Raw genomic sequence first — 27,580 nt, forward strand, 5'->3', positions numbered from 1 at the left:
AGTGTGGTAACCAGATAAGCTCATAATTGGCAAAGTTCATTGCTTCGTAACAAATAATTTGATTTCTTGATAAGCATTTTCCTTAAGCTCTTAATCTGGAAGGTTTTTCCCCTCTCTGCACTGTTCTGAGTACCTTTTATATGTGGGCAGTTCCCTGCTTGTTTGTGGTTTGCTTTATTTTTTTAGAAGTGTAACAACAATACTTCCAACAGGTATCATTAGGCTCTCTGAGCTTAAAACACTGGCCCAGAATTCCAAGAATGTCAAAGTCAACGTAAATTTGCCAGACTACATAATCACCCAGCGGGAAAGGGAAGAGGAAGATGAGGACGAGGAGGGGAACTATGATCATATCCCAGAGCAGGTGCATGTCCAAATGGGTCAAAAGGAGACTATTGCAAGTGAAACTAGACACCGCAAACGAAGAATTGTCAAAGCACCTGAAACGACTCTGCTAGCAATGAAAGAGGTACCAGAAGAGAAGGGCAGAGGAAGACGCCAGAAGGACTTTGATAACACTGAGCAAGAGGAAGACAGTGATGATGAGAGCAGAAAAAGAGAGAAAAGCCGTATCCCAGAAGAACTGTGGACTCAAAATCAACAGAAACTTCTTGAAATGGCCTTGCAGCAGTATCCAAAGGGAACATCGGATCGCTGGGATAAAATAGCGAAATGTGTTCCTGGAAAAAGCAAGGTATGCTTAGTTTTGTTTGAATTATAGTATAAATTGAGGGGAAACATATTTTCTACAGGTTTGTGATTACCTTAAGAACTGAGGGTCCATGCAGACAGGTTAGGTCTTTACTTAGCCTATTAGTCCAGACACAATCGACCTAAAGAGCATCACTGTCATGTTTGTTGTTTTTATTTAAAATAGATTTCCACATAATTCAGTTTGTTTGATTTATTAGAGAGAATGTTGAAATACCTTCTTTTTCTTTTGAATACCTACCTCTCCTCTGCCTTTCAGATCTTCAATTGCAGGACAGATTAGATTTTAAACCAAATTTTTATTCAAAGTCAGTAACCAAATGTTGGTTAGCTGCTTTGCTTACACTTTTACAATAGCTTTCTCAACCCATCTCAATGAACAAACAAAGTAAGTAATCCATCTCTAAGTGTTAAATGCTCAATAATCTGATGTTCTTTTTGTAAGTGTACTCTTTAAAACAGCATTCAGTGTCATTGATACAGTTGGTCTGTGCTAGATTTTGTAATAGTTGTGTGCTTGCTTCAGTCATTGTAGCAGCAAAAAATCCTTACCTTTTTTTTTTGTGCCAAACACAGCATAAGAAAGCAGGAAGATTGGGTGGGGGATTTGAGTGTTTCTTTGGCTCTGAAGCTGTTCAACAGTATCTGGTATCAGCAGGTGCTATGTTAGCGACTGTAAAGGCTTGTCTTAACCTACCTGCGGTGTGGCTCGTACCAGAATAACTGTTCTGAAATAGATATTACAATACAACGGTTTAATAATTGCTTTTAGAGTCATTGTCAGGAAGTACTGAGCAACTGTTTTCTTGGGTTTGCGTGCGCTAAAGAGAGAAATTATCCATTAAGAAACATAAATTGCAAGTTCATTTTTCTGATCTGCTTTTCACTATATGTAGATTCTCCTGAAATTCAGTGTGCAACTTAAAAAATAAAGCCAAAAAAAGACCCCAGAAAAACCCACACAACCCTGAGAACCTAGCTCTTCTAGAATGAGGTAGCATGAGGAGAGTTAAAGCAATACTAAAGTATCAAACTTTAATCAACACTTTCATTTTTCCTTTTAGGACGAGTGTATAGCAAGATACAAGTTGCTTGTTGAACTGGTACAAAAGAAAAAAATGGCCAAAAGCTGAATGTTCTGAGCAGAAGAGATGTAGCTCATCTTTGTCAAAATGTGGTTTTAAATCTCATATGCAGGAAACTGCATTTTTGTACCTCAGTATTTCTATATGTCAGGTGCCTTAGTAAAAGAAAATATTAATAAATCTTATACCATCTTACCTATTCTGTGTTGAAGAATGAAGGTGTATTTTTGTGTTGGAGAGCTGCTTATGCGGATGTGTGGTAACAACATCTTAAAAATTAGTGGACCTTCAGGAAAGCCCACACTGATAATTGCACGCTGGAACTGGTAGGTTTACAGCCAATGAATATACATTATTTATATATATATATATATATATATATATATATATATATATAAGAACTTGTTGTTTTGGGGGTTTTTTAAAAGAGGCATTTGATCTGAAACTGTTTAGCAAGCACGACAGTAATTGAATTCTGCACTCAGCATATATTTTTCTTCCTTGTAGCTGTAAATCCGAGACCATATGCTTATAAGCATGTCTGCTGCTACATGAAATGTCTATTCATTCTAACAGTATTTTGAAGTAAGTAGTATTTCTGATGTTAACTTCCACATACATTTATATGCACCTGCAATATAATACCTGTTTTACCAACCCTGCAGACTAATACACAGTGATAGTGCTCTTAACTTGGTAAAGTTGAAATATGGGTAAGAACATTAAAGGCCTTAAGTTCTTAATTAGAATTAAGATATACAAGGCATATACTTCATGATCAGTTTTTAAGTATAGGACTTAAAAGCTAACATTATTGGGCTAGGAGTTGTCATATTTGGGGTATTTTTGTATACTCTGGGTTCAATATAGTTTAATTTTGTATTAGAATAGGTTATAAGGGTTATTATTCCTTGCCTGCCATCTTGGTTTTCATAATTTTGGAAAAGCTATGCAAAGCTTACAGCGCTGGAATAAAGGGTACTTAATGGGCTCTAAATTATATCAATAAATCAAAGCAGTGATCATAGTCTTTTGTCAGAAACCTTATGGACTTGCATTTTTGGAAGATTTACCACACAAATTCTGATTTAATACCAGGATTCTAGTAAGTTTTTGAGCTTTAAATCAGAATTAAAAAGAAAAATCAGGGGATCATGTATCTGAACTCAAAATTGGAAGTTGGTGGCTGAAAATCTGTCAGCTTTCTGCCATTTACACTGTTGATTTTTTTCCAGTAACTGCCAGTTGTCTTGCTTGTGACAGAGCAGCATTTCACAGAACTTCATACCATTCCCTTAAAACATTAAGGAAGAAATATTCAGGGAAGATAAGTATTCCATATGTGTTCCTTTATCAATAGGAAATATTTTTTTGTCATATATAAAAAAAAATTATCTTAGTTGGTAGAAATAATGATACTACGGCAACTTTACTAGACACAAAATAACGCTTCTGAATTTTCACAGAGAACTTCACTGGTTAACTGCATTGGAAACTAAACAGATTGAATATTCTGTGCTATTCATACACCTCCTATGAAGGAAGAGTCTTAAATGAGATCAAGTGAGGTATTTTCAAGAGATACCCAGAAATCTTAACTTTCCAAAGGTATTAGCCATCCAGAATGCTCAAGGATAGATGACTGCAGCTGTAAAGCAAGGTAATTGAACTGGCTACAAAGAAAAGCTGCTAAATTGTTGAGGTGACTTGGTGAAAATTAACTTGATGGAGCATTGATAGGGCTGGGGTAGGACAGCACAAGCGAATGGAGGAGATGGATTGTTCATGAAAAATTAGATGGGTAATTGGAATATTTCTGCTGTTTCAAAAAAAGAAAGCAAGTAACAGGAGAGTATAGCCTGTGAGGATAAGAATCATCTTTCCACTCTGGATTTAGACGACTTCATGTGGAATGGTATGCCTGGTTTGGTATATCACATTTCAAGGAAGAGGCAGACCTCCAGAAGGCAGCAAAGAAAGAGAACGATCCAGAGTCTACAAAGCCTGATGTGCTAAGAAGGACAGAAGGAATTCTTGGTATTTGCTGTACAAGAGAGATGGGTTGTGGGGGAGAGAGAGATCTTCCAGTATGTAAAAGGAGAGCTTTGCACTTGTGTGATCTCATCTCCCTGATACAACTAATACAGAACTGTTACATGCCTGTGGTGGCTATGAAGAATAATAACGGGCACAGTTTGGAGTGAGAAATAGTTTAGATAGATACTGGGGCAAAAAAATCCAGTGGTGAACATAATAAAGACTTGGGAGGGCCTTGACACCTTTATCATTGGAAATCTTTTAAGAGCTTAAGATGTAAGAGCACCTGCTCAAGACTTGCCCATGTCACGACTGTGTATGTGGTATGTGGCAATAATTACATACTGCCCGCCCAACACCTTCAGCTTCCTCTGCCCTAGCCTTTCTGGATGGGGGATCTACTAAAGAAGGATGAGCACCACTTACTGGTAAGAAGCTTTTTTCTCTCTTTTTTTTGTTTTTGTTTTTAACAACATTGACACTGAGAAACTTAAAGCAGTGCTCCTGACAAATACAGTTTATCTGAAGAAAGATCCTTAAGGATGGGCAGAGATTGCATGTGCCGTGCTGTCACACTTGTCAGGTTGTGTACCTGAAGGGATGGATGTCAGTGTCTAATCACTGGTGCTCCTTATGCCTAGATGGAAGTGAATTGACAGATTGCATCCTTACTGCTTGAAGAATCAAGCTGCCTGAGAGCAGAGACAAGCTGGCTGTGTAAGAGAAATGCATCGGCCTCTTCTGCAGTGCAGCTGCACTCTGAATGGGTGGCAGGCCCAACTGTCCCATGGTCAAGAACTGGAAGGGTTCTGCAGTGTGCTAGTGGAAGGGCGTTTCACACTGAGTAGTCTGGCAGCGGCGGCCTTTTAGGATGAGAATGTGAGTCAGTGTCCAGCATCAGTGGATCTAATCTCCACAGGCACATCCTCGGAGACAGCCACCGAGGAGGGAGTCTGAGCCTTCCTGCAGTGATGTGGTGGAAGCTTTGTCCAGGCCCCAGCCAGTCTTGCTTCACATTTGGCTGCAGGGAGGAAGGTGGCTGGATGGTGACAGCCAGCCCTTTTGGCAGTGGATCGAGTCTGTGATGACTGAGGTCAGATGTGATGCTCACTAGAGCCATAGCCAGGCTTTGTTGCCTTGTGGTTCTGGTATCTACCACCAACGCTGGTTTCTCTAAAGCTTTCTGTCCATGAAAATCAAGGTCACTCTAGGCTTGGGATTTAAGCAACTTCTTCCAACTTTTGCTCTAGCAAGGAATGCACATTTCCTTTAAGTAATGTTCGTATTTGCCTGCTAGCAAAATAATTTTTCTTCCCTGGGCAGCTGTGAGCTGTACCTCAAAGAGCCTTTAACTTTGCGCATGAAAAGCTTTCACTCTTACAGGGTCTGTGCTGTAGCTTCTATACTGTGACTTGCACCTAAACAAGTCACATCCGAGCCTGTTTGGAGCCTCTTTGCACATCCCTGTTGACGGGATAAGCAAAACCCGACGGAAAGTGGCATTTGGGGCAGACCAGCCAGGGAGGGCAGGGTTACCGTACGTGCTGAGGATACTTTCCAAATGTCAAGCTAAAGCATCAGAACGTTGTAACCTTGCCATCTGACAACCATACGCAAGTGAATGAGTAGAGTATGATGAGATGCTATAAAGGTCAGTAGTGCTCTAATTTAGTTCTAGAAGAGTTTGGACTACGTTCTTTTCAACTTATACACTGACAGCTGTAGAATTAAGGAAAAAAAAATTCAGGTAAGATTTTGCAGTATGACCTCTGTGAGATGACGGTCTGAAAACAATAGCAATAGTGAGTGTTTGACTTTAAAAGAGCTCTTATTTAAGGCAGAACCAACAGTGAGAGTTTAGTGCAACTTATGAAAAACAGACACTGGCTAATCAGTTAGTTAATGTTACACAATTATATTGCTGAAAGAGTAACACAGCTTGAATGGATGAAGTTGATAAAACCAGGATTTGAGATGTCATAGGCTGTCCAGTATTAGTTGGCTCATGTAAGCCATAAGGCTTGTTGTCAGTAAAGCTGGATTTTGGTAAAAAAAAACAGCAGAAAGTTCAAAAGCCTGTTAAGATGAAATTCTTCTGAAATGCAGTGGACTTGGGCTGTGCTGCTCTTGTGACACTGAACCGAGAGCGGTTCCCCACATGTGAGGGCAGGTCGGGAACCAGTGACTTGGCTACCAGTGACCAGCTCGGTGGCTTGGGCTGCTTTGGCATCAGAGGCATTCCACAGGGACAGCAGTATCGGCTTCTACTGAACCAGTGCCAAATCAGCCACAGACCATCATCTTTGATGTCAAGATCTGAAAAATCATTGAAACAAGGTTGGTTTTGACTGCATCTGGCCCTCACGTGAACTTGGCTTTGATGTGGTCTCTTTCTTTAAAGAGCTAGTGAATTGGATTTTCGTTTGGATGACAGAACTCGCCTTTCTCAGTTATTTCCCTGCTGTTGATCAGGACTATGCGTACTGTAAAACATCCATTGCTGCCTTGGGCTTCTGGCACCAATCTCTTAACAAGCTGAGATTTTAAGAATGTCCTGAATTTCTCAGTTTTACTAGTATTTCCAACTCTGCCCCTTTCACGCTTCTCCACATCTTACCAGAAGACTAATACCAGAGTTCAGGCAGTCCCTCAAATAATAAGAAACACACGTTTAAAAAAGCAGGACTTGGTATTTTTACTGGTTTCAATGGAACTGCTCCAATGGCAGCAGGACAACCAGGTAAAGTTTTTGGCTTCATCTTAGATCCGTGAGTAAAGCCCTCCAGCCTGTGACTCCAGTAGAAGGGACACTCAGGATTTCCCGGAGGCCTCGTGCCGGTGGGCATATTGGGCTTTTCTTCCCTCACCTACAGGTCTACCAGTATGAAGTGTAAGGCTAGTGCCCCAGCATATACATGCTCTATACTCTCCTATCACTGACTATAACGAATAGGCGACACCTAACAGAGCCAGAAGACAGATGGTACCCAGTGCTAGAGCTTGGCTAGATGGGGTGTAGGTTTAATCAGCAGAAATACCTAGTCCTCCGAGCCTCTTCACCTAACAGTATAAAACATTAACTACCCCTAGAACTGTAGGGAATTTTTTTCTAGCCCTGATGCCAAGGAGCCATTTAGCAGCGACGCCCCTGGCTGTGCCAGATGAGGTTTCACATGCCCCTGGTGTTAGTTCTAAGCCTGCTCCTTTACCTACCTTCTTTCAGGACTACAGGTTTCCCCACTTGAAAATAAAAGAAAAATATTCAGTCCACAGACTTGAGCAGATGGAACAATACACAAATGGCACAGGCCTACGGCAACACCGTCTTCCTGTGCTGCTTGTTCCAAAAGCTCATCTCAGCCTGAGGCTGCATCCAACTAGCAAGGGGCTAAAAATTGCGAGGAAGCTGTAATGCATCACAGGTCTGCCACAGACCTCGGGTTTTACATTCAAGTGACGGTACAGAAAGGGTCAAGTTCCTCCTTGCTGCCTGGGAAGTGAAAGACCAGGAGTTCCTCCCTGTGTTTACCAAAGCCTCCAGGTGCAATACGCAAAATTCCTGGGAAAAACACTTGCACTGTATTTTCTGTAAAACCAGCTCAAAATCACAGCAACAACCAAAGGCGGCGAGATCAGCTCCATGCAGGTACTGTGTAGATAAAGAACCTGTCCCGACTTGGTGAGAGCTCTGCAGAGATATCTGAAAATTAACTGGGGCCATCAGAGCAACAGCTCACTCCTGCGATTCACAGTAATTCTCTTTGAAGGATGAAAGCAAAACGACTACAGCACAGGGCTGCAACTGGACCTTTCTGACCCGTAACCAAAATAAGTCCCTGGGCAGTATTGCAGCTGCATCAGTGGCTCCTGAAAGCAAAAATTTACATGAGAAACATTTTAAAAAATTTGTTGTAATAACTTTTAGTGCAATTGAAATTCTCTTGTCATGTGATACCAATAGGAATACTCCGGTTCTATGAGACTCACAAGCAGTATACAACTATAAACATCATTAAAGTTTATTAACAAAAGCTTTGTACATATCTTTTCATACACTTGGAATTTTACATCTAGTCAAAATAACAGCACATTTCCATCTTACCTTCTGTACAAATTGTTACAGAATATCCACCAGTGGGTTGAGTAAGTAAAATAAACCACTGGTTTACTTTTGTAAAGTATCTACAAAAGTGATTTGTGACATTTTTAAAAAATTCCCCAGAACATATAAAAATAAATTATTTTTACTTTTTCAATTAAATCTACTAATTAGAAATATTACAAATCAAAATATCAATGTTTTCTTATGAATTCTTCACAATACAAAACAGATCCACAAAACTTTATTTACAGAAATGAGGTAAGAACTGTGCAATGTTTAACTAAGAAACATATTGCAGAATTAACATGTTCTTCCAAATAAGTACACAGTGGAGGTCTAATTACAGCTGGGTCCTTTCCTCTAATAATTCCCGCCTTAATATTGATTAGTGGTCATTACCCCCATTTAAACTATCCTTCACCGTACTGCATAGACTCATGCCATGAGATCAGCTACTGTCAGAAGTGTTGTAACACAAGTCCACCCGTTTCAACCACTGGTCTATTTTAGTGGGAAATATTAACTCACTTTTTTTTGGTAATTTATTAGCGAAAAGTGACCCAGGTAACAATCTGCCTGAGCTATCTACAGTGGTATAAACACCTCTAGTAAAGGCAGAACAACAAGGCTGCTGGTGCAACACAGAATATTCCTGCTGCTAACAAGGACACATCTAGTGCATGATCAGCTGTTTGCAGCCATCTCAACAAAATGGAGGTAGCGACAGGCACTTGGTTTAGGCCAAACACTACACAAACTTCTTTCCAGTGTGGCCTTCTCATCTAGTAAGAAAACTTTTGTCACTGGAACCAAACTGGTTCCTTTAAAAACCTCAGAACTCTAAAACCTACACCAAAATTAATAAGCTTTGGATTCCATACTGTAATTCTTCCTCAGGAAAAACTCCCACTATATGACAACAGGAATTTAAAGGAATAAAAAGTTCAGAAGTGGATTCCCTTATGAGTCAGGCTGCAAAATAGGCGTGTAAAAAAAGAAACAACAAACAGCACGTCCCGGCTGCCATTAGAAGCTTAGTCTAAAAGGATATATTGCAACTGCAGCGGCAGATCAGACTGGCTCGGGTGGGGTTGGTTTGCTTTTTAAAACTACCGCTCTGAAACCAAAGTAATGCATAGGACCGCAGACCGTTTACTAGCCTTTAAATCTGTAAGATCAGGACTGAGGAGTCAAGTATGTTTTTCGATGGTTGATTTTGTACTTAGTACCATCATACTGACAAAATAATTATGGTTTGCAGAGTTTTATCTACTTCACAGTCTGAAACATTAAAAAGTACATCCATTTTAGTGCAACAAGAAAGCAAATGAAAGCCTACCAAAAATATCCGTGTGAAAACTGTTAACCTTTTGCTGTGCAGTAAGAGCTCCTTGTTGCATTTCTTCAGTCTGCAGAAAGGAACACTGCAGTTTGCAGCCAGATGAAGTGCTCCAACAGCAGGACATGCAGTTCTCAATTATCATTCAAACGTCAACTCTTCTCTGACGCAACTGGTCCAGTTTTATCATTGAGCCTCTGTGTAAGAGAAAATACTTCTAAAAATCAGATTATAGCATACAGAGTGAAGTAAAATTAAATTCATACAAATGACAAAGCAGATGAGGTACATTTACTAGAGCTATTTAAATAGTAACTCCTGCATTGTAAAATAATCATGGATTGTAAGAAAAGAATAATTAACGGAATAGTCCCACACTGAAGCAAATCATACTAAGCTTATCACGGCTAGCATTAAACACCAATTTTGCTGCTACTTTCATTCCAACAAGACTTGCTGCTCCTCGCTGTTGGTCTTTCATTAGAACTACACGATGGTCAGGACAAGTACCAGGGGACCTCTGCTACATTCTACCTACTGGAGAAGGCTGAAATCTACACTTCTCCATCAGAACAGAAATACAATTTTCATTTTGCCCCTGTCACAATTATCTTTCTTTCATAAACTGCCACAAAGACATTTCCTGCAAGTATTGAACAGGACTGAACAAAACCCTCATCTCATTCACTAAGCATTCAGAAACACTTGAAAACCTGTTCCAACTGGAAATGATATTAAAACATTCAAACTTGTGAAAAATAGAGAATTTGTTCAAAATTCTTTTGGAGTTGAAATAGTTCATCAATCCAATGCAATCTGCCTTAATCCTAACCTTTAGAAAAAAGACATAAAAGCAATTTTAAAAGAAATCTATTTCTAAGAGGTTTGGTTCAAAAGATGTTCTGAGATTTCCTGGAATTGTTTACAACTAACTGTTAGAAGAACAAAACCTGAAAATGTAACAGCATATTTGTAAAAATATGTCAGTGCTGCCCGGTCACACTGTCCCAACCCAGTAAGAGCCATTTCAAAATATTAAAAATAAGGTCACAATATAGAAGAGCTTCTTCTGATGTAAACTAAAGAGAGGGTCTCAATTCCATACTAATTTTTAGAAAATGAGGGGAGATAACTTTTAAACATACTAGAACAGATTGTGAACATTTCTAAATGAAGACAAGGCATTGAGCAAACCCCCACACTGCCAGAGCACTTCTGCTCTGACTGTCGGTGACCGGGAAAGAACGTGATCTTACCGGAACCCTGCAGTTTGCAATGAGCATGCACAAAGCATGATGAAAGTAAATGCCCACATTTTTGAATGGAAGGGAGCTGTTTCCAGGAAAACTGTCTGGAAAAGTCATCGTTTATGTTTTGTGCCTCACCCTATGTTTGGGAGGTACCACAAAAGCCCAGCTGCCTAAGTCCTTCTCCACCACCATGCCCCTAAAGCAGCTGGAGGCTTTAGGAGTGGGGAGCAGCAAGGGGACCAGTATCTATCCCCCTAACGTTTCCCACCTGCCACAGCCAGCAAGCTTCCCTTTTTTCACTGCTACTGCCACGTGACATCTTCTCCAACACACACCAGAACTTTGTATTCCTGCTTTACTCATCCTTTGGTTTTACAAGTTTCCACATGTTCCTTCCCTTCGTCCTCTCCTAACTGTATGACCCTTAGAGAATTAAATCTATTCTCTTGACTCCTTGAAGAAAGAATTTCCATCTTGGAGATGGAGGTTATGGGCAAACACTGAAGAGAATGGAACATCTTTGCCAGAAGAACGTACCTTGTTCCCTTAACTGTCTAGGAAAGGTGTTATTACTCTGTCAAGCAAAGGAGTTGCTCAGCCTCCCTGTGTACAGCCTCTCAGTTCTTCCCACCCCAGAACCAAGATACACATGGCCCATTCTCCTGTTACGTATTTCACCCTCCCAGCAATGGGCTCTTCATCTCTCAAGTCATCAATTAATCTCTGCAGCTTCCCAGGGACTGAGGCCTGTCCAGGACAAACTTTTTAAGATTATAAGAGGAACGATCTACAAAATAGTGGACACAAAGCTGGGGAAGAAGGTGTGGTGAAGAGAACTAGGGCTGCAAGGCAATGGTCACTGGATTGGTGTCCTGATCCGGGGAAGCAGGAGTGTGCATCAGACAGGTTAGGTGTAAGTGACTACAAGTTCACAGAATTCTGAACCTCATTAAGTGCAGCTGAAGGCTCAAGAATAAAGAAAAAAAAACCCACACCCTCCTTGAGTTCTGAATACAGGCACATAACTTGCTTCTAGTTACCTCATGGAGGTACTACATCAAAAACAAGGTGAGAAATATACTTACTGTCACCTTCTGAGCTGCATTATCTCCATGAATTGTAAGGAATGGGTTGGTAGTAGCTGCATTAAGTGGCGAGGCCTGTGTGCCTGAAAGTAAGTTGTTTATGGGTATCTGTGCTCCTCCAGTAATCTGCAATTGCTGTACTTCAGACTGATGGTGTTGGTGGTGGTGATGTTGTTGCTGTACTAATTGATACAAAAGGGCCTGATGTTGTTCCTTGAGTAATATGAGGAGAGAGAGAGAGAAGGAAAAAAAATAATCAAGAATTAGTTACTGAAAAATAACTCCTCCCTGGGTTCTTGCTTATGCCAATCTTAAGTCAGTGCAACCCTTAACCTAATCCCAGCTAATTTAGGTTGCGCTAATGAAGTTCCACAAGACTGTGTAAACAGAAGTGCCTATAAAATTTCCTGAAATCAGTAGCTCAGCAGAAGTTCAGTTAAGCCTGCTGGCTTTGTCAGGCCTTTATCTGAAGAAACATACCCGAGAAGAATGTCAAACCACGTTTGTCAAAGTACTAAAACTACACAACTAACACCACATATAGTTAAACCAATTACTCCATGGCCTATATGAATACTGCAGGGCAAAGACAGCTCATGAGACGACACCCAGAAATCTTTTGCTAGAGTCCTAGTGGAATCGGAGAATAGCTTAGGATATGTGACGAGTCCATACGTGGTCCCAAACTCTGCTGCCCAGAGCTGATGCTGAGAGAGACAAAGTCTCTCAGCCCCAGGTCTATGTTAGACAAAATGTGACTCAAGGCACTAGGGAATGATTCTTTTAGCAATACACACAGCCCAGTAACACCCTGTAATTTAGCATGACTGTCATCCAAAAAGGTTGAAGCAACTGAAAAACTAAGTGTTATCAAGATCTGTAATTTAAACAAGTTAAACACATTTCTAGGATTTGTATTAAACTGAGTTTATCCATGCCTTAGAATACAATAGAGGAACAAATCATAATTAACTCAAAAACTTACTGATGTCAGTTGCTGGGTACTTAGTAATTGCTGAAATTGCTGGTGCTGTTGATGGAGTAGAAGTTGTCTTTGTTGGTCAGGAAGTAATCCTAGTCCCGAGGCACTGTAGGATTTGACAGGGTAATACTGTAGTTTATATGAAGGTACAGGAACTTTTTACATTAGCTTTCCATTGAAACAAAAAAATGATGCATATAAATAGACAGTTCCTATTTAGCATTTTGATTGCATATTGTCAAATCTGTCTGTCCAGTTGCGTTTTTGATACATATCTAGACATTACCACCACCACCCCAGTCTCCTTTATGCTGAGCAACAGCAACTCTTGCCTATGACGTAAGTCTACTACATGCACATTCTTTTAAACTCAGATAATAATTACCATTTCTACATTTTTTCAGATATTTTATACAGTAAGGCCAGATTTTATATTTTAAGAGAGCTCTTGCCAACCTTTAAAACTTAACTATCATTTACTTTGTCTTAGTTTCCTTCTAATTCTCATCTTTTGCTATATTCAAATCTATCACTATATTGCCCAAACCTTGTCTGTAATTCAGCAAACATTCAGCCTTGAATTGGGCCAACTGATGCTGCCATGGAGCAAAGCGGGCTGCCTCTGCACTTGCCAGCTGCTTAGCTCCCAGTCCTCATTTTCAAGCCTACATAAAATTTTCTTCAGCTATTTCAGAAGTTGGACAGGGAACTGATCCAACGGACAACCGGTCTGGAAATAAAGAGTTTCCTTGGCTATTCCAGTTCATGTAAGACCAACAGCATGAGGTTTGGACCGGAAGACAGCTGGATTCATCTTTCGGTACCAGTGTTAGCTTTTACTAGTTTAAAACACCCATTGAATTATCAAGGTGTAGTTTCACAATAGGTTTACCCTGCTATTGAAAGGTTAAATATTTCCCTTTCAGCTGTACATTTCTGTCCTTGCACAATCAGCTACATCTTGTGGGAACCGAGCTGCAACCTGAGCCAATACAAAACACACCTAAAAGATTATCTGTTAATGTAGGTTATTGTGTGAATGCACAGCACTAGTACCAGCAAGGTGTGCACAGGATGACCAACAGGATGACAGGACTGCTATTTGTGATAGATATTAAGGAATTAAATTAACTTAAATCAGCCACAAATCCACACAATTAGGCTACAGTAATTTAGATTTCAGGTAAAAACTGCATAATCACAACTCCACAAAATATTCCAGGTCTACACACACCAGGGATTTAACGTAACAGAACACAAAATGGGACAGCATCATTCTATTTATTCCCCAATAACTGCTAGCAACGTTTGTTTGTTGAAAGCAGAGATGACACTTCATCTACCCAAGGAAACTCCTAGATTCCTCCTGTGCATTTGACTTTCAAACAGTGACACTCACAGATTAACTGAAATTCCTTCAAACAACTTTAAATTCAACTATCAAAAATATTTATAACATCTGCAAAAAATAAGCATTTTCAGTTTGACTATTACCATTATTTCCTTCTTCTCTTTTTACCTCATTTTTTCTGTATTCTATACTGAAATGAATCTTCTCCACTTTTTTTTCATTCTTTTTATCATTCTTTTTTCCTATATCATGTTTTACCCTTGCACTTCTTTTTTCTGCTGTTGTCCTCCCTTCTCTTTATCCGCTCTGCCTTCCTCTCTCCAAATGCTTTGGCACTCGAAAGAAAACACCCTCAACCAGTAGCTGAGATCTAATTGTCTAGAAACAAAACCCTGCAGCTCCTGAGCTTCCCAGAAGAGGCAGTTCATGGGATTTCACCACAGAGCTTTCTCTAAACCAGATCAGTTTGCAATGTAAATTTAATCCTTTTTAGCTTCTCATTAAAAGGTATATGATCAGTCTGAAACTCTCCATCCTACAGTCTTCTCTGGTTGCGAGAAAGTAAAGAAAGAATCCTATCTTTTTCCTCAAATCATTTAATCTCCAGGTTGCTAACAATCTGTATTAAGCCATCTTTTCCCAGAAAAGGATCAAGTATCCCTCTCTGCCAAGTGAATGTAGGCTCTTTTACCTGTAATTTGAAACTCTCTCAAACAGCAGTGTGCAAATCAGTGTTTTCTCGCCTCCCTATGTCCCACAGGTAAAGATATGAATAAGGGCCATATGCGTAAAGAAGTCCTCATGTATTGGTGAGTAACTAGCTGCTTTTCACATAGAACTGTGCAAACAAGATTCTGAAGCTTGGGAAGTTCCTGGAAGTTGCTACTTAAAAGTAACATTTGTGAAGTCTTTTAATTACAGAACACCACAGAGAAGTTAGAAAGCAGGACTGAGTTCTCATGTGGCTTTCCATCGTCTTGCGCATACAGATTTAAACCCCCTCCAGACTTGATCACCATTATGTGATCTACCCGGTTCAGAGCGTGCAATAGCACAGTAGCAAACCTCCACGCCTGCCTGTGCTTGTTACCATTTAACCTTCCCACTTACACAGTTTGAAGAGTAGTGATACCTAGAGAAATTTAACATTAAAGAACTAGTCAACTACTTGCCACTGAAATAGCACTCAATAGAACAAGAAGAGTGGCAGGAATAAATGGTGTCCTTAGACTCTTAAGAACCCATAATCTCAACCAATGGAAAATACTTTTTCTTGGTTGTTTTTTCTTCGTCCAAAAACATACCAGAGCCTCTCCACAACTTAGTTCCAGTGAAGTTTTTTTTATATTTTTCACCGAAGTGTTTGTAATGGAAAAAACAGGAATAAGCAGTGTACATGTCATTACTAAAATGGTATTATCACTAATTAGCATTAGTGCTTGCTCAGCCTGAGCTTTTTTTCCCTCTAAATATACAACTAGAAGCAGTGAAAACTCACAGAAAATGGGGGCAGTGGTGGAACACCTCAAAAAGGAAGGGGCCCCAGCAAATCAGCTGGATGAGGTCATTAAAAGCAGAGAATTGTGTGAGAAGTACACCTTAAAATTAATGTTTGTATTGAATTAGTATTATTGAGCGAGCAGTGGAGAAAGAAATTATGCAAGAACAGAAATAGAGCAATTGAGATGGTGGCAGTGTTGTACAGCATAAGCTTGTTGGAGGAGAAAATGGGGAATCATTGGAGTATTCCAGACTATGCTAAAAGATAGCATGAAAGCTTAGGAACAGGATACTAGTTGCAGTATTCTGTGTGAACTGGAGTGGTCTACTACTAGGCTACACATACAAGAGTTACAGCAGTTAAGAATAATATTAAAAAAAAATAAAAATAAAAAAGAATAATTTCTGCAATATAAAAAGTCAGAAATAAATAAGCGGTGTATTAACAATACCATGAGAAAACAGCAGTATGACTGGTATATTCTGGCACTGCCTGAAAGTGGAAAGCATTATACTGACTTTGGCTAGCACTTCTCATTCCTCCTCACACTTTTGGGGAGAGTAACACAAATTCTTCGTGTTTTCAGCAGACCTCTGATAGTCAAGAAAGAAGGTAACTTTTCATTAATGAAATGTCTTTCGTTTAACCTATGATATAAACTATGAAAAACACAATCTCCTCAGTAAAAATACAGTAGCACATCAAAACAACAGGTTACGCTTGAAAGTATCAGGTTTTATGAGCCTGTTGAAGCAATACCACACAATGACACAGCACACAAATATTCAGGAGCTGCCAAACAGCAAAGAAAGAAACTGGGAAAAGAAGCTACAAAACTAGGGATCCCTTGCATCACTCCAATCACATACGCCTTTTCTGGTGGGTAATCCACCATAGTCTCCAAAAATAAACTCTACTTAAAGACAAGTAATCCACTCTATTTGCAGGCATCTCTTTCTACACAGAACTGTAGTTCTTCCTAAGCAAAGGACAATACAAGGGGTGTGGGGAAGGGGAACAGGGAGAATGAGTTAAGCCCAGGCTCTGCTCTATCCCAAAATACTTCCAGACCAAGCAAACCATTCCCCTTCCTGGAAAGCAGCTGTCTCCTTTTGTTACCCATTTCCCTTGCAGCTCAAGCAGCACCAGTTTATGCTACTGAGGATACCTGGTCGTGGGGAAGTGCTGTTACAAATACTGAAGCATGGATCTTTTTACACATTTAAAAATCCTTAGGACCACCACTTGAAAAACTGATTTTGTTGTCTCTGGAGTCAGGCACAGAGAAATGAAAACACCATGCAACTGTATCACTACTCTGTTAGTTATGCCTATTACATCTTTAATTACGTGACCGCATACCGTTCTTCTCTCCCCCTCCCCCCTTCTTACTGCAACAAATGGCAGCCCTTCCAGTGCTCCTTTAATCCTGGAAGAACAATTGGCAAGACAAAGAATATTGTTTTCTGAACTAAAAAAAGAACTGAAGCACATTTACATAATTACGTTTGTTTGGGAATGTGACTTGATTAAAAATCAGGAATAAATGGACATAGGATTCCCAAAAGCTAAACAGAAAACATCTCTCCTTTAACTTGACTATCTGTGCTTCCATTAAATCCTTCTGACTTTCATTCACACATCAGGAGCCGAGCCTAGTCTGACAATTACATGCTAAGGAAGAAACAGTACCTTTCGAATAAGACACTTAAAAAAGCATAGCTAAGCTGAAGAACAGCAGGGTTTATCAGGGAAAAGCATAAAATCAATAAATTCTTACCTGTTATTTAACGTGGTTGGCAAAGGATGCGTTGCATTGGGTGGCACGGTTGCATGAGCGAGAGGAGAAGGGTTCTGTGATATTGTTGCTGGGGTCTGAATTACCCCATTTAAAGCTCCTACAATTCCATTGATTGCCAGCTGGCTGGCTGGCAGTGCTCCAATTATTCCACCCACACCAGGCACTGCAGGAATGGTGGAGGTTACAGTCTGCATACCACTAGCTAGTGCCCCCACTGTCACACCATTGACCTGTTGAACTCCGGTGACTCCTGAGCCTTGCTGAGCTGGACTCTGCCCAGCAGGTGGTGGAGTGGAAAGAGCTGATGAACTGCTGGTGCTTTGTCCGCTGGAGGTTATCTCCTAGTGTAAAAACAAACAACAAAACCCGCTCGGCTGCATAAAATTTCACCTAACAGCACAATGGAAGGACTATGATGACTTAACTTGTAACAAGTTTAAATTTAGAAGAAACAAATAAAGATTACCTGATTTAATACAGGAAGAGAATTGTCCGGTAAAAAACTGTTTCCCAGATGAGGGCTTTTACTGCTGTTCAAGGAATCAGTGCTAGGTGCTAAAGTAATTATTTCAAAAAACACAGAGTGGTTAAATTTCTGTGATGTGTAAAAAGATTCAGAATAATTATTTCAAAATAATGTCAAAGGTAAACATAGAAAATGAAAAGTCAACCTTAAAATCATTGCTGAATAGTAAAATATTAACTAAATAATTGGTGAATCAATTCAAGCAGATGTGCTCCAGACTGGAGTAAAAGAAAAACTGCACTGAAGTAGGAATGGTTCATATAAATCTGCCAATTTACTTTTAAACATTTGAACATCGACAAATATTTAGTCTATATTCAACCTACGTGTATACGCATCTCCCACCAATGCCATATGTGGATGAAATAGGCATTTCATATAAATACATGTTCAAATTACTTTCATACTCTCCTTTACTTACCTGCTTGTACTGGAAAGGCATGTACTTGATGAGAAGGGCTAGGATTTGAAGTTATTGTTGGAAAGGGCACCGAAAGCTGTGCATTGAGTAGCTGAAGCCGCTCCTTCTTAGCGGTCAGATTCTTTATCTGTTCTTCTAACCGCCTGTTTTCAACCTGAAGTTGGTGTAATGATTTAAGCATTCCTAAAACTAAGGTAAAAATGCATGTGTTACCTTTCACAACCACATTCAAAGAATGACTAACACCTTTATTTTTAAAAAGATTCTGTATTACCATTTAAGACTAGCATGAAGTCATATGTGAAAATATAAATAAAATTGAGACACACATTACAGAAATTTGACTTTAAGTGGAAAGGTTTAGGATCAATCTTGTGTAATTTAAAGTGCAGAAAAAAAGTACACAGCATGTGATAGTGATTTTGCAATTTATCTGCACCCTGGCTTAAATACAGATAAAATTGCATTATTAGAGCTGACATTAGTTTTAAGCAAACAGCAGCACAAGATAACTTATCCCCAAACCAGGATATTAAAATAGTATTATTTTAAGTAACACAGGTTAACTGCATACATTTTTGTTGGGGGGCGGGGGGAAATCTATTTCAACTGCAGTATTAGAAATTTTACACATCAAAACAGAAGCAGCTTACATTCAATATACATTCAACTAACAATGCAGCCAACTAACAGCATTTATGTAAAAACAAGCAAGTTTGTGAAAAGGGAATTTTTTCTGCTTTAATGCCTTGTACACCGAGTCATAAACTTACAGAAATAATGAAAAAAATGTCACCCAACGTGAAGTTATCACCTTGTTGGGAGCAGGAGCTCTCATTTGCTTTGAGTGGCAATCTACAAATCACCCGGCAGGGAGCACTGTGTGAGCACTGCAGTTACCACCCCTTTTTGTGCATCATCTTCTGTACTAACCTGATTTTTACCAAGCACAGTTTTCTGAAACTCCAGTTTGGTTCCAGAACTTGGATTTCCCCATTAGTATTACAGTGTGACTGTAAAGCCACAGGGATAGCCATTTTTTTTAAAATTCTAAATTGTATTTGTTTAACATGACCTCTGGGCCTACTACAGACATAAGTCTACTGGTATAGGCACATCTGGTCATTTCCCAAGGATTTAGCTTTTATCCCTCCTCTTCAAGAACATACAAAGGAACCCTCAGTGAGCCCAAATGAGATGCAATAAGACTTAGCTAAACCTGTCCTCCAGCTATCATGTTTAAAGGATTATCCCTGCATGAATTTCCTCACAATTAGCATTTTTGTCAGGATACCATTCATAAAAATACCAACTAGATACCACTTTACACTACCAATGAGAAGACAAACATGTTCAATAAAATATTACACAACCCCTAACCTGATATTAAAAAATATTTTTTAAAATTTATTCAATCGCCTTTGATATTGATATATTGTTGCATATGGAGATCCAAGTGATCTACTCATCAAGTATGCTTTTAACATATTCATTGCTTTGAGAATTTCTTCAGAAACACAGAACATAATAAAGATACGAAAGCCCAGTAGGACGCCTGCCTAAGATTTGTAAATATTTTTTTAGAACAGCAACAGAAGTAGGCGGTTTAGATTAAATTAATATGCCAATCTGTATCACATAATATAAAGCAAACTGGGGAGCTGCACTATACCATTTACAGTAGTGGATCCAAAGTCCAGAATTCATTTCCAAACACTGCAACTGACCAGCTGGATCTGCAAGTCACTTCCTCTTGCATGACAATTTCCCCATCCATAAAAATGTAGGTAATTTTAGAGAACTTTTTCATAATCTATTGAAGCCATGTGCTGGATTAAGAATTATGTTACAATTATACTGTATTTCTATTCACAGCAGAAAATAAGTTTTTTAAGAAGTTCTTGGAGGCGCACTGAATGGCAGTTCTGAGTAACACAGTTAACAAAAGCAGTAATAAACAGAATGTGAGCACTTACTGTCACTAGGGGTGCCTTGCTCCAATAAAAACTGTTGTCCTTCACTCCATTGCCTCTCCAGAAGTTGTTCTATGCTGGCTGCTACTGGGGGCAAATTTTCCCCACAACTGTTCCCTGATTGATCATAGCGAATCTGCAAGCTGCTTACAGGAGACCTGTTGAAAATATTGCAATTAATTGTTTAAAGAAAAAGATGGAAGGAAATGTGTTAGTAAAAGGCTGTTGAAGTTTCTTACCTTGTATCAGCCCTTACCACCTACATATCTTAGACTTCCGAGACTAAGTTAATTCATCAAAATCACTAAGAACTCCTGGTTCTGACAAGGCTTTATTAAAAGGAAGATATAATATTTCACAGCATAAGAATTTATACTGAGAAAGCACATAACCTCTTCTTGCATACAGACTAACAATACCCAACTGACAAACAGCATCGTATTAAATTATGCCACACATACTTCTACAGCAGGAAACTTTTGTATGTGGATACATAGAGCACCTGTCCTTAAAAAAAAAAAAAAAAAACAAAACACACGCAACAGAAAATCTTCAAATTTTTCCCAGAGAAAACTGGGAAAACAAAACCAATTTGTTAAAATTGGGATAGTAATGATACTTCCACATAGAAAGGCTGTGTATAATTCCACTGCCTAACTTGTTCTAAAAAGAATCATGTAAAAACCACATTTTTGAGAGACAATGTGAAAATATTATTTTGCAAGGGACACAATGGAAGTTAAAAGTTATGCTCTGCTTGTCCTGTGCACACTTTATATACTTCCTTTTTTACTCATTATCACACATAATTCAAAGAATAATCCCTTTGCCACGTCTTCTCTCATTCAGAAGAAAATTAAATATTCAGCGGACAGCCACTGAGAAAGCTGGGGACCCCTCAGGTCCCTTGAGAAGGCTTCTTTTGCACTGGGGATGGGGCAAAATTTAACCTCTGAGCAAAACCAGATGCTCAAGTGTATTTCTGACTCAGGATTCTGGCCTCATGTATGTGCGGTCCCATTCTTCATACTCAACAAATGCAAAAAAGTCAGCTGTGGTTTTGTTTGTTTTGTTGTTGTTTTTTTAAATTAACTCCAGTGAGCTCAAATTCTGCTTTTTACATATTAGTTATTACTGTAAGTAGTAAGTATTGGTGCTATCACAGGATCACAGCCATACTGTTCTACATGTAGTGCAAACTTAGCAACAAGACCACCATAGTCCCAGTACAGGACAACATATAGAGCTCAGGAAATCAGTGTGTTAATTATGATTAGCATAATAAGCAGTGGTCACAGCACATTAGCTACCTAATGACTGTCAAACATTTTGTAGGCACCAGAGCAAAAGCGATTTTTATGAGAAAAGGTTTTAAGTAGGTGACTTAAGAGCTCTGTAATTTATAAATAATTCCTCTTTTGCATACAGGATGAAAGAAGAAAAACGCTTGTTAAAACAAAAAGCCCTGATGAACGGGTAACCAAGGTAGTGGCTTTTGACAAGAGATGACAACTCAACACCATTTAACAGTTCAGCACAGACATAGCAAAAACAGCCTTAAAACTAGTTCTTTACATGATGTGCCTAAGCGATAAGAAGGAAGGTTTATGCAGAAACATTCTGAACAGATGTACTACACACCACACAAACAACACACTTTAAAAAACAAACCAAAACCAAAACCAGAAAACAAATACAGAAAACCACCACATAAGCCCCCCAGCAACTTCTTTCTCTGTATGCATGCTTTTGAAGGATGCATAACTAACAGATTGCACCGTTTGAATTATAAATCACAAACAAAATTCTTGTTGGGCTTGGGACTGTTTCCTATCAATTTCACAAAGGTAGAAACAAAGCAACATGTGACCATATAACCTCTGCAATCCTTCACTGGAAGCCTGTACAGAAGGAGAAAAAAACCCTAACAAACAAAATCTAGATTTCTATGTATCACAACGTTAGTCAATCCATCCTCTTCCTGCTGAACCCCTACCTCATCCATTAGACATGACATGGTTCCTGCATACTAGGGCTGAATCCTTATCCCAAATAGTATTTGATTAGAGTTTCCAAAGGATTATAGATGTGCTGTATGCACAGGTCCAATGCTGTCACTGAGATGGGAATCCCTCGTTCCATGTTTCATGCCTTGCTTACTTTCAAAACTGTTGTTTAAATTTGGGGTACAGTTATTCATACTCTTATAGTGTTAACTGTAAGCAATACTGCATTTAGATATAGGCAGACATACATTATTTCAATGCAGGTATTAGATAACGCATTTTAAAATCTAAGGTTAACTATGGGGTGAAAAAAAGTTTAATTACTCTCTTGGGAAAAGCAGCAATTCCTTTGCAAAATGGAAATAGCACACATATACTAGGTATATTTCTCATGTATATTAAAATTTTAAATATAACAGCTTAAACATTAAATACTGTGGTTACACAGGGATAGGAAGATATAACAATACGAATTTGAAATGACCATACAGCTCATGAGTCACACTTCTCTGAAGAGCTGCAATCGGCTGCGTCATCAACAGCAAACAATTGTTTCTGCAACTGTTTGTATTTTGAGCAACTATTTGATAATTACATGTTTTTTTCGAAGAAGCGTGTTATTTACGTGTCTTGTGAGCTTCAAAGGGAGCAGAGTCAGAACTTGCAGAAAAATAGATTTAATAGATAAAGCAGGTAACATTCAGAGTTGCAAAGTTTTCAGATGGCAGATTTTTGAAGTCAGCTTTTTATTCAATACAAATCACATTTTCAGTAATCAGTCACTTGTTTATTTAACTGGGGAAGGTGGGGAGTTACCGACACATTTTAGTAACATCAACACACATGTGATCTTTCCCATTGCACAAACCAGGGGTGAAATTTGCTGACTACGGAACTTAATTGAACGAGTAAGTTTTCTAAATCTTTTCCACACTAGGTATTTAAGTTTTTCCATCTTTCAGTTCTGAAACTACAGCAGTGATTTCGCCCCCTCCCTCCCCCCCCCAGCCGTTTTTTTTGCATTGTTTTTTAACAACTCTACTGCCAAGGAAAAGCTATCTGCTTTGCAAAGTGCTACAGCTTACGCACACTGAAGGAAGCTCTGCAATTGTGGACTGAGGTGGCCTTTGTATCATACAGTTGTTATTCGCCTTCCCCATCAAAACCAGCTGAAATTTGATCATATTTTAAGTACTGGACTGTATATACCCTGAACATACACTCCACAGAAGCATCATATTCAAGAAGTTTGGCTTCCAAATATTCTAACCTAAACACAGCCAGCCTGAAGACAACTATGGCCTACTGCAAATCATACAAAGACCAGGCATTTTCATATTAACCAAGAAGGCATTAAAACTTGTAACTACCACAAAATGCATGCCTAAGAGGACTACTTAATATATAGTCTAAAGATCTGGAATTTCCTAATTGTTGAGCACGTCCCTTTTCAAAATTCTCTTACCTTACTTGCCTGTATATATACAGACATGTTCCTTATTTATAGGAAGATTATATGCTAATTTTAATATATCTATTTATACTGAAAACACAGTCTAAACTGATTTGTAAATTCTCTGTTTATTGTTTTAGAAGCAACACATACTGGAAAGCTTAAAAGCCAGTTCATGGCTAGGTAATAACATCTAAGTATTACAATGGATATTCTCACCCCATTCAACAAGAAGTCCTTTGATTAATTAAGGAATATAATACAAGATCAACAACACCAGGCATGTACATTAAATTATCTAATTTGGAGATATTTATTATAAATTACTGTAGTAAACACACACTGTAACAATCAAATTCATTGTTACAATGCTGTATCTGTGTAACTACCATTTTTTAGCTATCCTAAAATCCTTTTCAAGATAAAATCCCCATTGCTAGTCCCCAAGTAAAAGAATACAGTAATAACACTGTAAAATCTAATTCATATGGGATCCCGTATGGAAAATAAAGCCCTTTAAAAACAAAGATTCACTTAAAATACCTAGAAAATATTACTGAAGTATTTAAAACACAATATTGAAATTTTAAAAGCAAGAACTTTAAAACAAAATAATGCAATACAATTCCAGCAAAATTCTTATGTCAAACTTCTGCAATAGAGGTAATTTGCAGCAAAACAAAAAAAGTACTTTTTTTTTTCCCTCCAAAGAATTTTTGCATATTTTGAAACTGTGAGGAAGAGGGAAGAAAATATCAGTTAAAATTTTAAACAAGTAATTAACTTCTCAGACCATCTTATTCCTGTAATTGTTTTAGTCTTTAAGTCTATGGGATTTTGGAACTTTTGCAAATATGACTAAAAATATGACTATGGTAACAAATCTGAGGAGATAAGTAGTACATGTGGCTTAAACGATAGATAAATTCCTCTAAAGCAAGTCTCCATTTCTTAAGTAAAGTCCTTAATTTGTAAACCTAATTTGAGTTGATATATATGTAAGTAAATTTCAGTACATTTTTAGCTATCTGGACATATTGGGTTTTGTTAAGATGGGTATATCTATATAAAAATAAAGGTACGTATACATGCATATATATATATATATATATATACACACACACACACATATATATACACACATAGGCTTTTAAAACATGTATGTATTACTAGTAAGAAGACAGTGAAGTTTCCAAATCTTAAAACATTTCCTCTGCCTGCACTCTCCAATGTAAATAATGCTTACCGTGGTGAGAGACTTCCTCTGGGTGAACCTCCTCTGCCAACAAGGCTGCGGCTATTATCTCCGAGATCTTGATCTGCAGTGTAAATATTTCACAGCTGATAAATCGACTCTTCTTAGATAAGAGTTTTAAAGCTGATGTAGGTATTTTAAAAATACCTTTAAATCTCAACTTCTGCCTGTAGTTAATGCTGAAGAGTGAATACGTAACTAGTTTAAGATTGCTGAACTGTAGCATGTAAGGTGTTGTCCTTACACATTTCTGAGGCTGTACCAGGCCATGGATTATGTTCACTTCTTTCATTCCTTTCAGTTTTACAGCACAGAAGCGTGGTTTGCATTTGCAGTACCCTCCCCTCAGCCACTTTTAATTTGTACGGTGAAAGTAATGAATCACAGCTGTGGACAGCTAATCTGTATGCTTATCACAGCAAATCCTGATGCTCTGTATTTTTTTAACACTTTGCATCCCAAAACAACTCGTAAAATATGTAACGCATTAAACTTACCACTGCCATCTAACAAGCACACATTATTCTGCAAATTTACTGAAAACTTTATGAAAGCGTATAATTCACTAATTTCTATTTATAAGCAGAAGCATAGGAAAGTCCCTTACTAAAAAGCTAGTAAAACAAACAAAAAAGGCCTCATTAAATATACGAAAACGTTTTGCTTGGAAGGACTCAAAAGGGTTATTTTCCCTATGGCCTCTCAATAAAATAACCCTATCTGCCCCCTTCAAGGTTGCCCTCCCCCTATTCTGAGTCAAGCGACCTCCGACCTCTTGGAGGGCAAAGACATGACTGATCCATTCTTGGTAAACTGCTAAACTCATTCCCTTCCCCCAAACAGGCATGACTACTACGACATGTCAACAAATCCTTATGGAGGGAATGAAACAAAGCAAAGCCAGTGGCTCATTAAAACTGTAGAGGAGAGCCAACGGCACAAAATGCCAATCGGTAAATATTCACAAGATTATTAAATGCTGCAGAAGTTCTCTAACGGGATCCCTTTCACACCAAGTTGTGTGTAATGCAATTTCATGAATTATGCAAATAAAGGTTTAAACTATTCAGGACAAAACCCAGAGCTGTGTTACTCTTTGCAAAGAGCTCCGAACTGAACACATCAATCACAGAAGTCACAGGAGACATTGTTGCATTCCTGCCTGCTGATGGCTCTGCTTAAACATTTACATTTCAGACACTTAAAAAAAAAAAAAAAAAAAAAGAGGGGGGTGGGGGTGGGGGGGTGGGGAGAGAAAACCTCACTGTTCTGGGAGGCAACTGAGATTTTACTTCCAACACATAACAACTTTATACAGGCACATTTAATAACCAAATGCTAGGCAGAGTTCAAAAATCAAATTTAACAATCTCTTCCATCTGTAAAGCTGTGCATTTGTCACCAGCAGCTGGAAGCTTACCTGCTTGGTTGTTTTCAGACTGAGCTATAAGTCCTGCCATTGCTGAATTTGGGTTCAGCCTATTGCCGTACATGTGGGATGGAGGCAGAGTGAGAGAAGATCCAGGTAGGGTGCTCGCCTGCAAGAAACGAATTAACATTTGAATCCTTCTTTTTAAAAGGGGGGAAAACTGCTAATGTATTTTAAAGAAGCCTTCCTAATGCACAATTATTGACTGTTTTTTAAAATCTGAATGTATTTAAGAGAAAAAAATATTATTTTCCATTTGTGAGTACAGAAATAGAATTGCAGTACTTTGAAAATATATCAGGTTTTAAAGTGTGTTTTACTTGTCGTTGGCAAGATCTGTTAACAAAAAAAAACTTCCAATGAAAAAATTACTGTAGCAAACGTTAAAAATACCAACTGCATTTTAAAACAACCGCAGCGTAGCAGGATGGGTAGGGTTCCTTTGCAATCCTGAAGTATGCACTCAATGCTAGGACTTAGTAGCATGGCGACCATGTGGTTATCCTACTAATTATTTAATCTTATTAAACCATTTACAAAATAAGGGCAGGTAGACAACAGATGTCTCACAAATGCTTGGGTTCCTTACATCACAAGCCGGCTGTGGAGGTCAAAAGGTCCAACTTTCAGCTCTATAGTTTAACTACACAGAGCCATATTTCCTTTGCTCAAGTCCGTCATTAGTAAAACCTGCACACTATTTTGTTACTTCCTATTTTGATAGACTTGGAAGCCTGGTGTTTTTTTGTTTTGTTTTGTTTTTATTTTAAAGAACGCAAACAGCCATTACAAGTATGTTTTCTATACAATAGAGGGCTCACGGAATCACAGCTTTGCCCTGACCCCATATAAGGAACTGTATTTTTGGCAGTTGGCCAGCTCTACTTATTGAAGAGCTCCCAAAGTTTGTGTTCATTCATGTTGCTAACCACAATTCTGAAGGTCTCTGCTGGGACTTGTGCCAAACAAGCGAAAATGAACCCTTAAACAGATGAAGCTAAGGAGGCTGGCCAAAATCTTGCATAATCCAACGCAATAAAAATACCTTCTTCCTTGGCTGCTTATGCTTTTTCCCTTTCGAAGAAAAGATTTGTGTCAAATGCTGAGTTGCAGAGACAGGCAATCAAAGGGGAGAGAAAAAAGTAAAAGGCACGGCTGCATATTAAAAAGGCATTTTCCTACCTGATTAAAAAAAAAATATTTCAGAACAAAGAGAAGATTGCAATATTGGGGGGGGAGGGAGGAATCAGAGATACATAACCTGTATGATCAC

General features: G+C 38.6%; 2 protein-coding genes across 4 annotated transcripts in view; one reads left to right on the top strand and one right to left on the bottom strand.

Moving 5' to 3' along the window:
* The window catches only part of DNAJC1 (DnaJ heat shock protein family (Hsp40) member C1), a 113,219-nt gene extending 111,224 nt beyond the window's left edge, over positions 1-1,995 (top strand). The window contains exons 11-12 of the mRNA XM_080382354.1: positions 213-694; positions 1,776-1,995. Coding sequence (XP_080238480.1) covers positions 213-694; positions 1,776-1,844 — 551 coding nt within the window. The 3' untranslated portion in view covers positions 1,845-1,995. The remainder of the gene's footprint in view (positions 1-212; positions 695-1,775) is intronic.
* Positions 1,996-7,828: 5,833 nt separating this feature from the next.
* MLLT10 (MLLT10 histone lysine methyltransferase DOT1L cofactor) overlaps positions 7,829-27,580 on the bottom strand; it is a 129,665-nt gene continuing 109,913 nt past the window's right edge. For 2 of the 3 annotated variants that reach the window (XM_080382345.1, XM_080382343.1), the window contains 9 exons: positions 26,299-26,416; positions 24,870-24,942; positions 20,168-20,322; positions 18,192-18,380; positions 17,711-17,799; positions 17,224-17,585; positions 12,595-12,697; positions 11,610-11,822; positions 7,829-9,488 (listed from right to left, as the gene is read on the bottom strand). In XM_080382345.1, coding sequence (XP_080238471.1) covers positions 9,420-9,488; positions 11,610-11,822; positions 12,595-12,697; positions 17,224-17,585; positions 17,711-17,799; positions 18,192-18,380; positions 20,168-20,322; positions 24,870-24,942; positions 26,299-26,416 — 1,371 coding nt within the window. In that variant the 3' untranslated portion in view covers positions 7,829-9,419. The remainder of the gene's footprint in view (positions 9,489-11,609; positions 11,823-12,594; positions 12,698-17,223; positions 17,586-17,710; positions 17,800-18,191; positions 18,381-20,167; positions 20,323-24,869; positions 24,943-26,298; positions 26,417-27,580) is intronic. The other variant, XM_080382344.1, reaches the window with a different exon arrangement.

Source organism: Falco punctatus, assembly GCF_963210335.1.
Source record: "Falco punctatus genome assembly, chromosome: 4".
Classification (NCBI taxonomy): Eukaryota; Metazoa; Chordata; class Aves; order Falconiformes; family Falconidae; genus Falco; species Falco punctatus.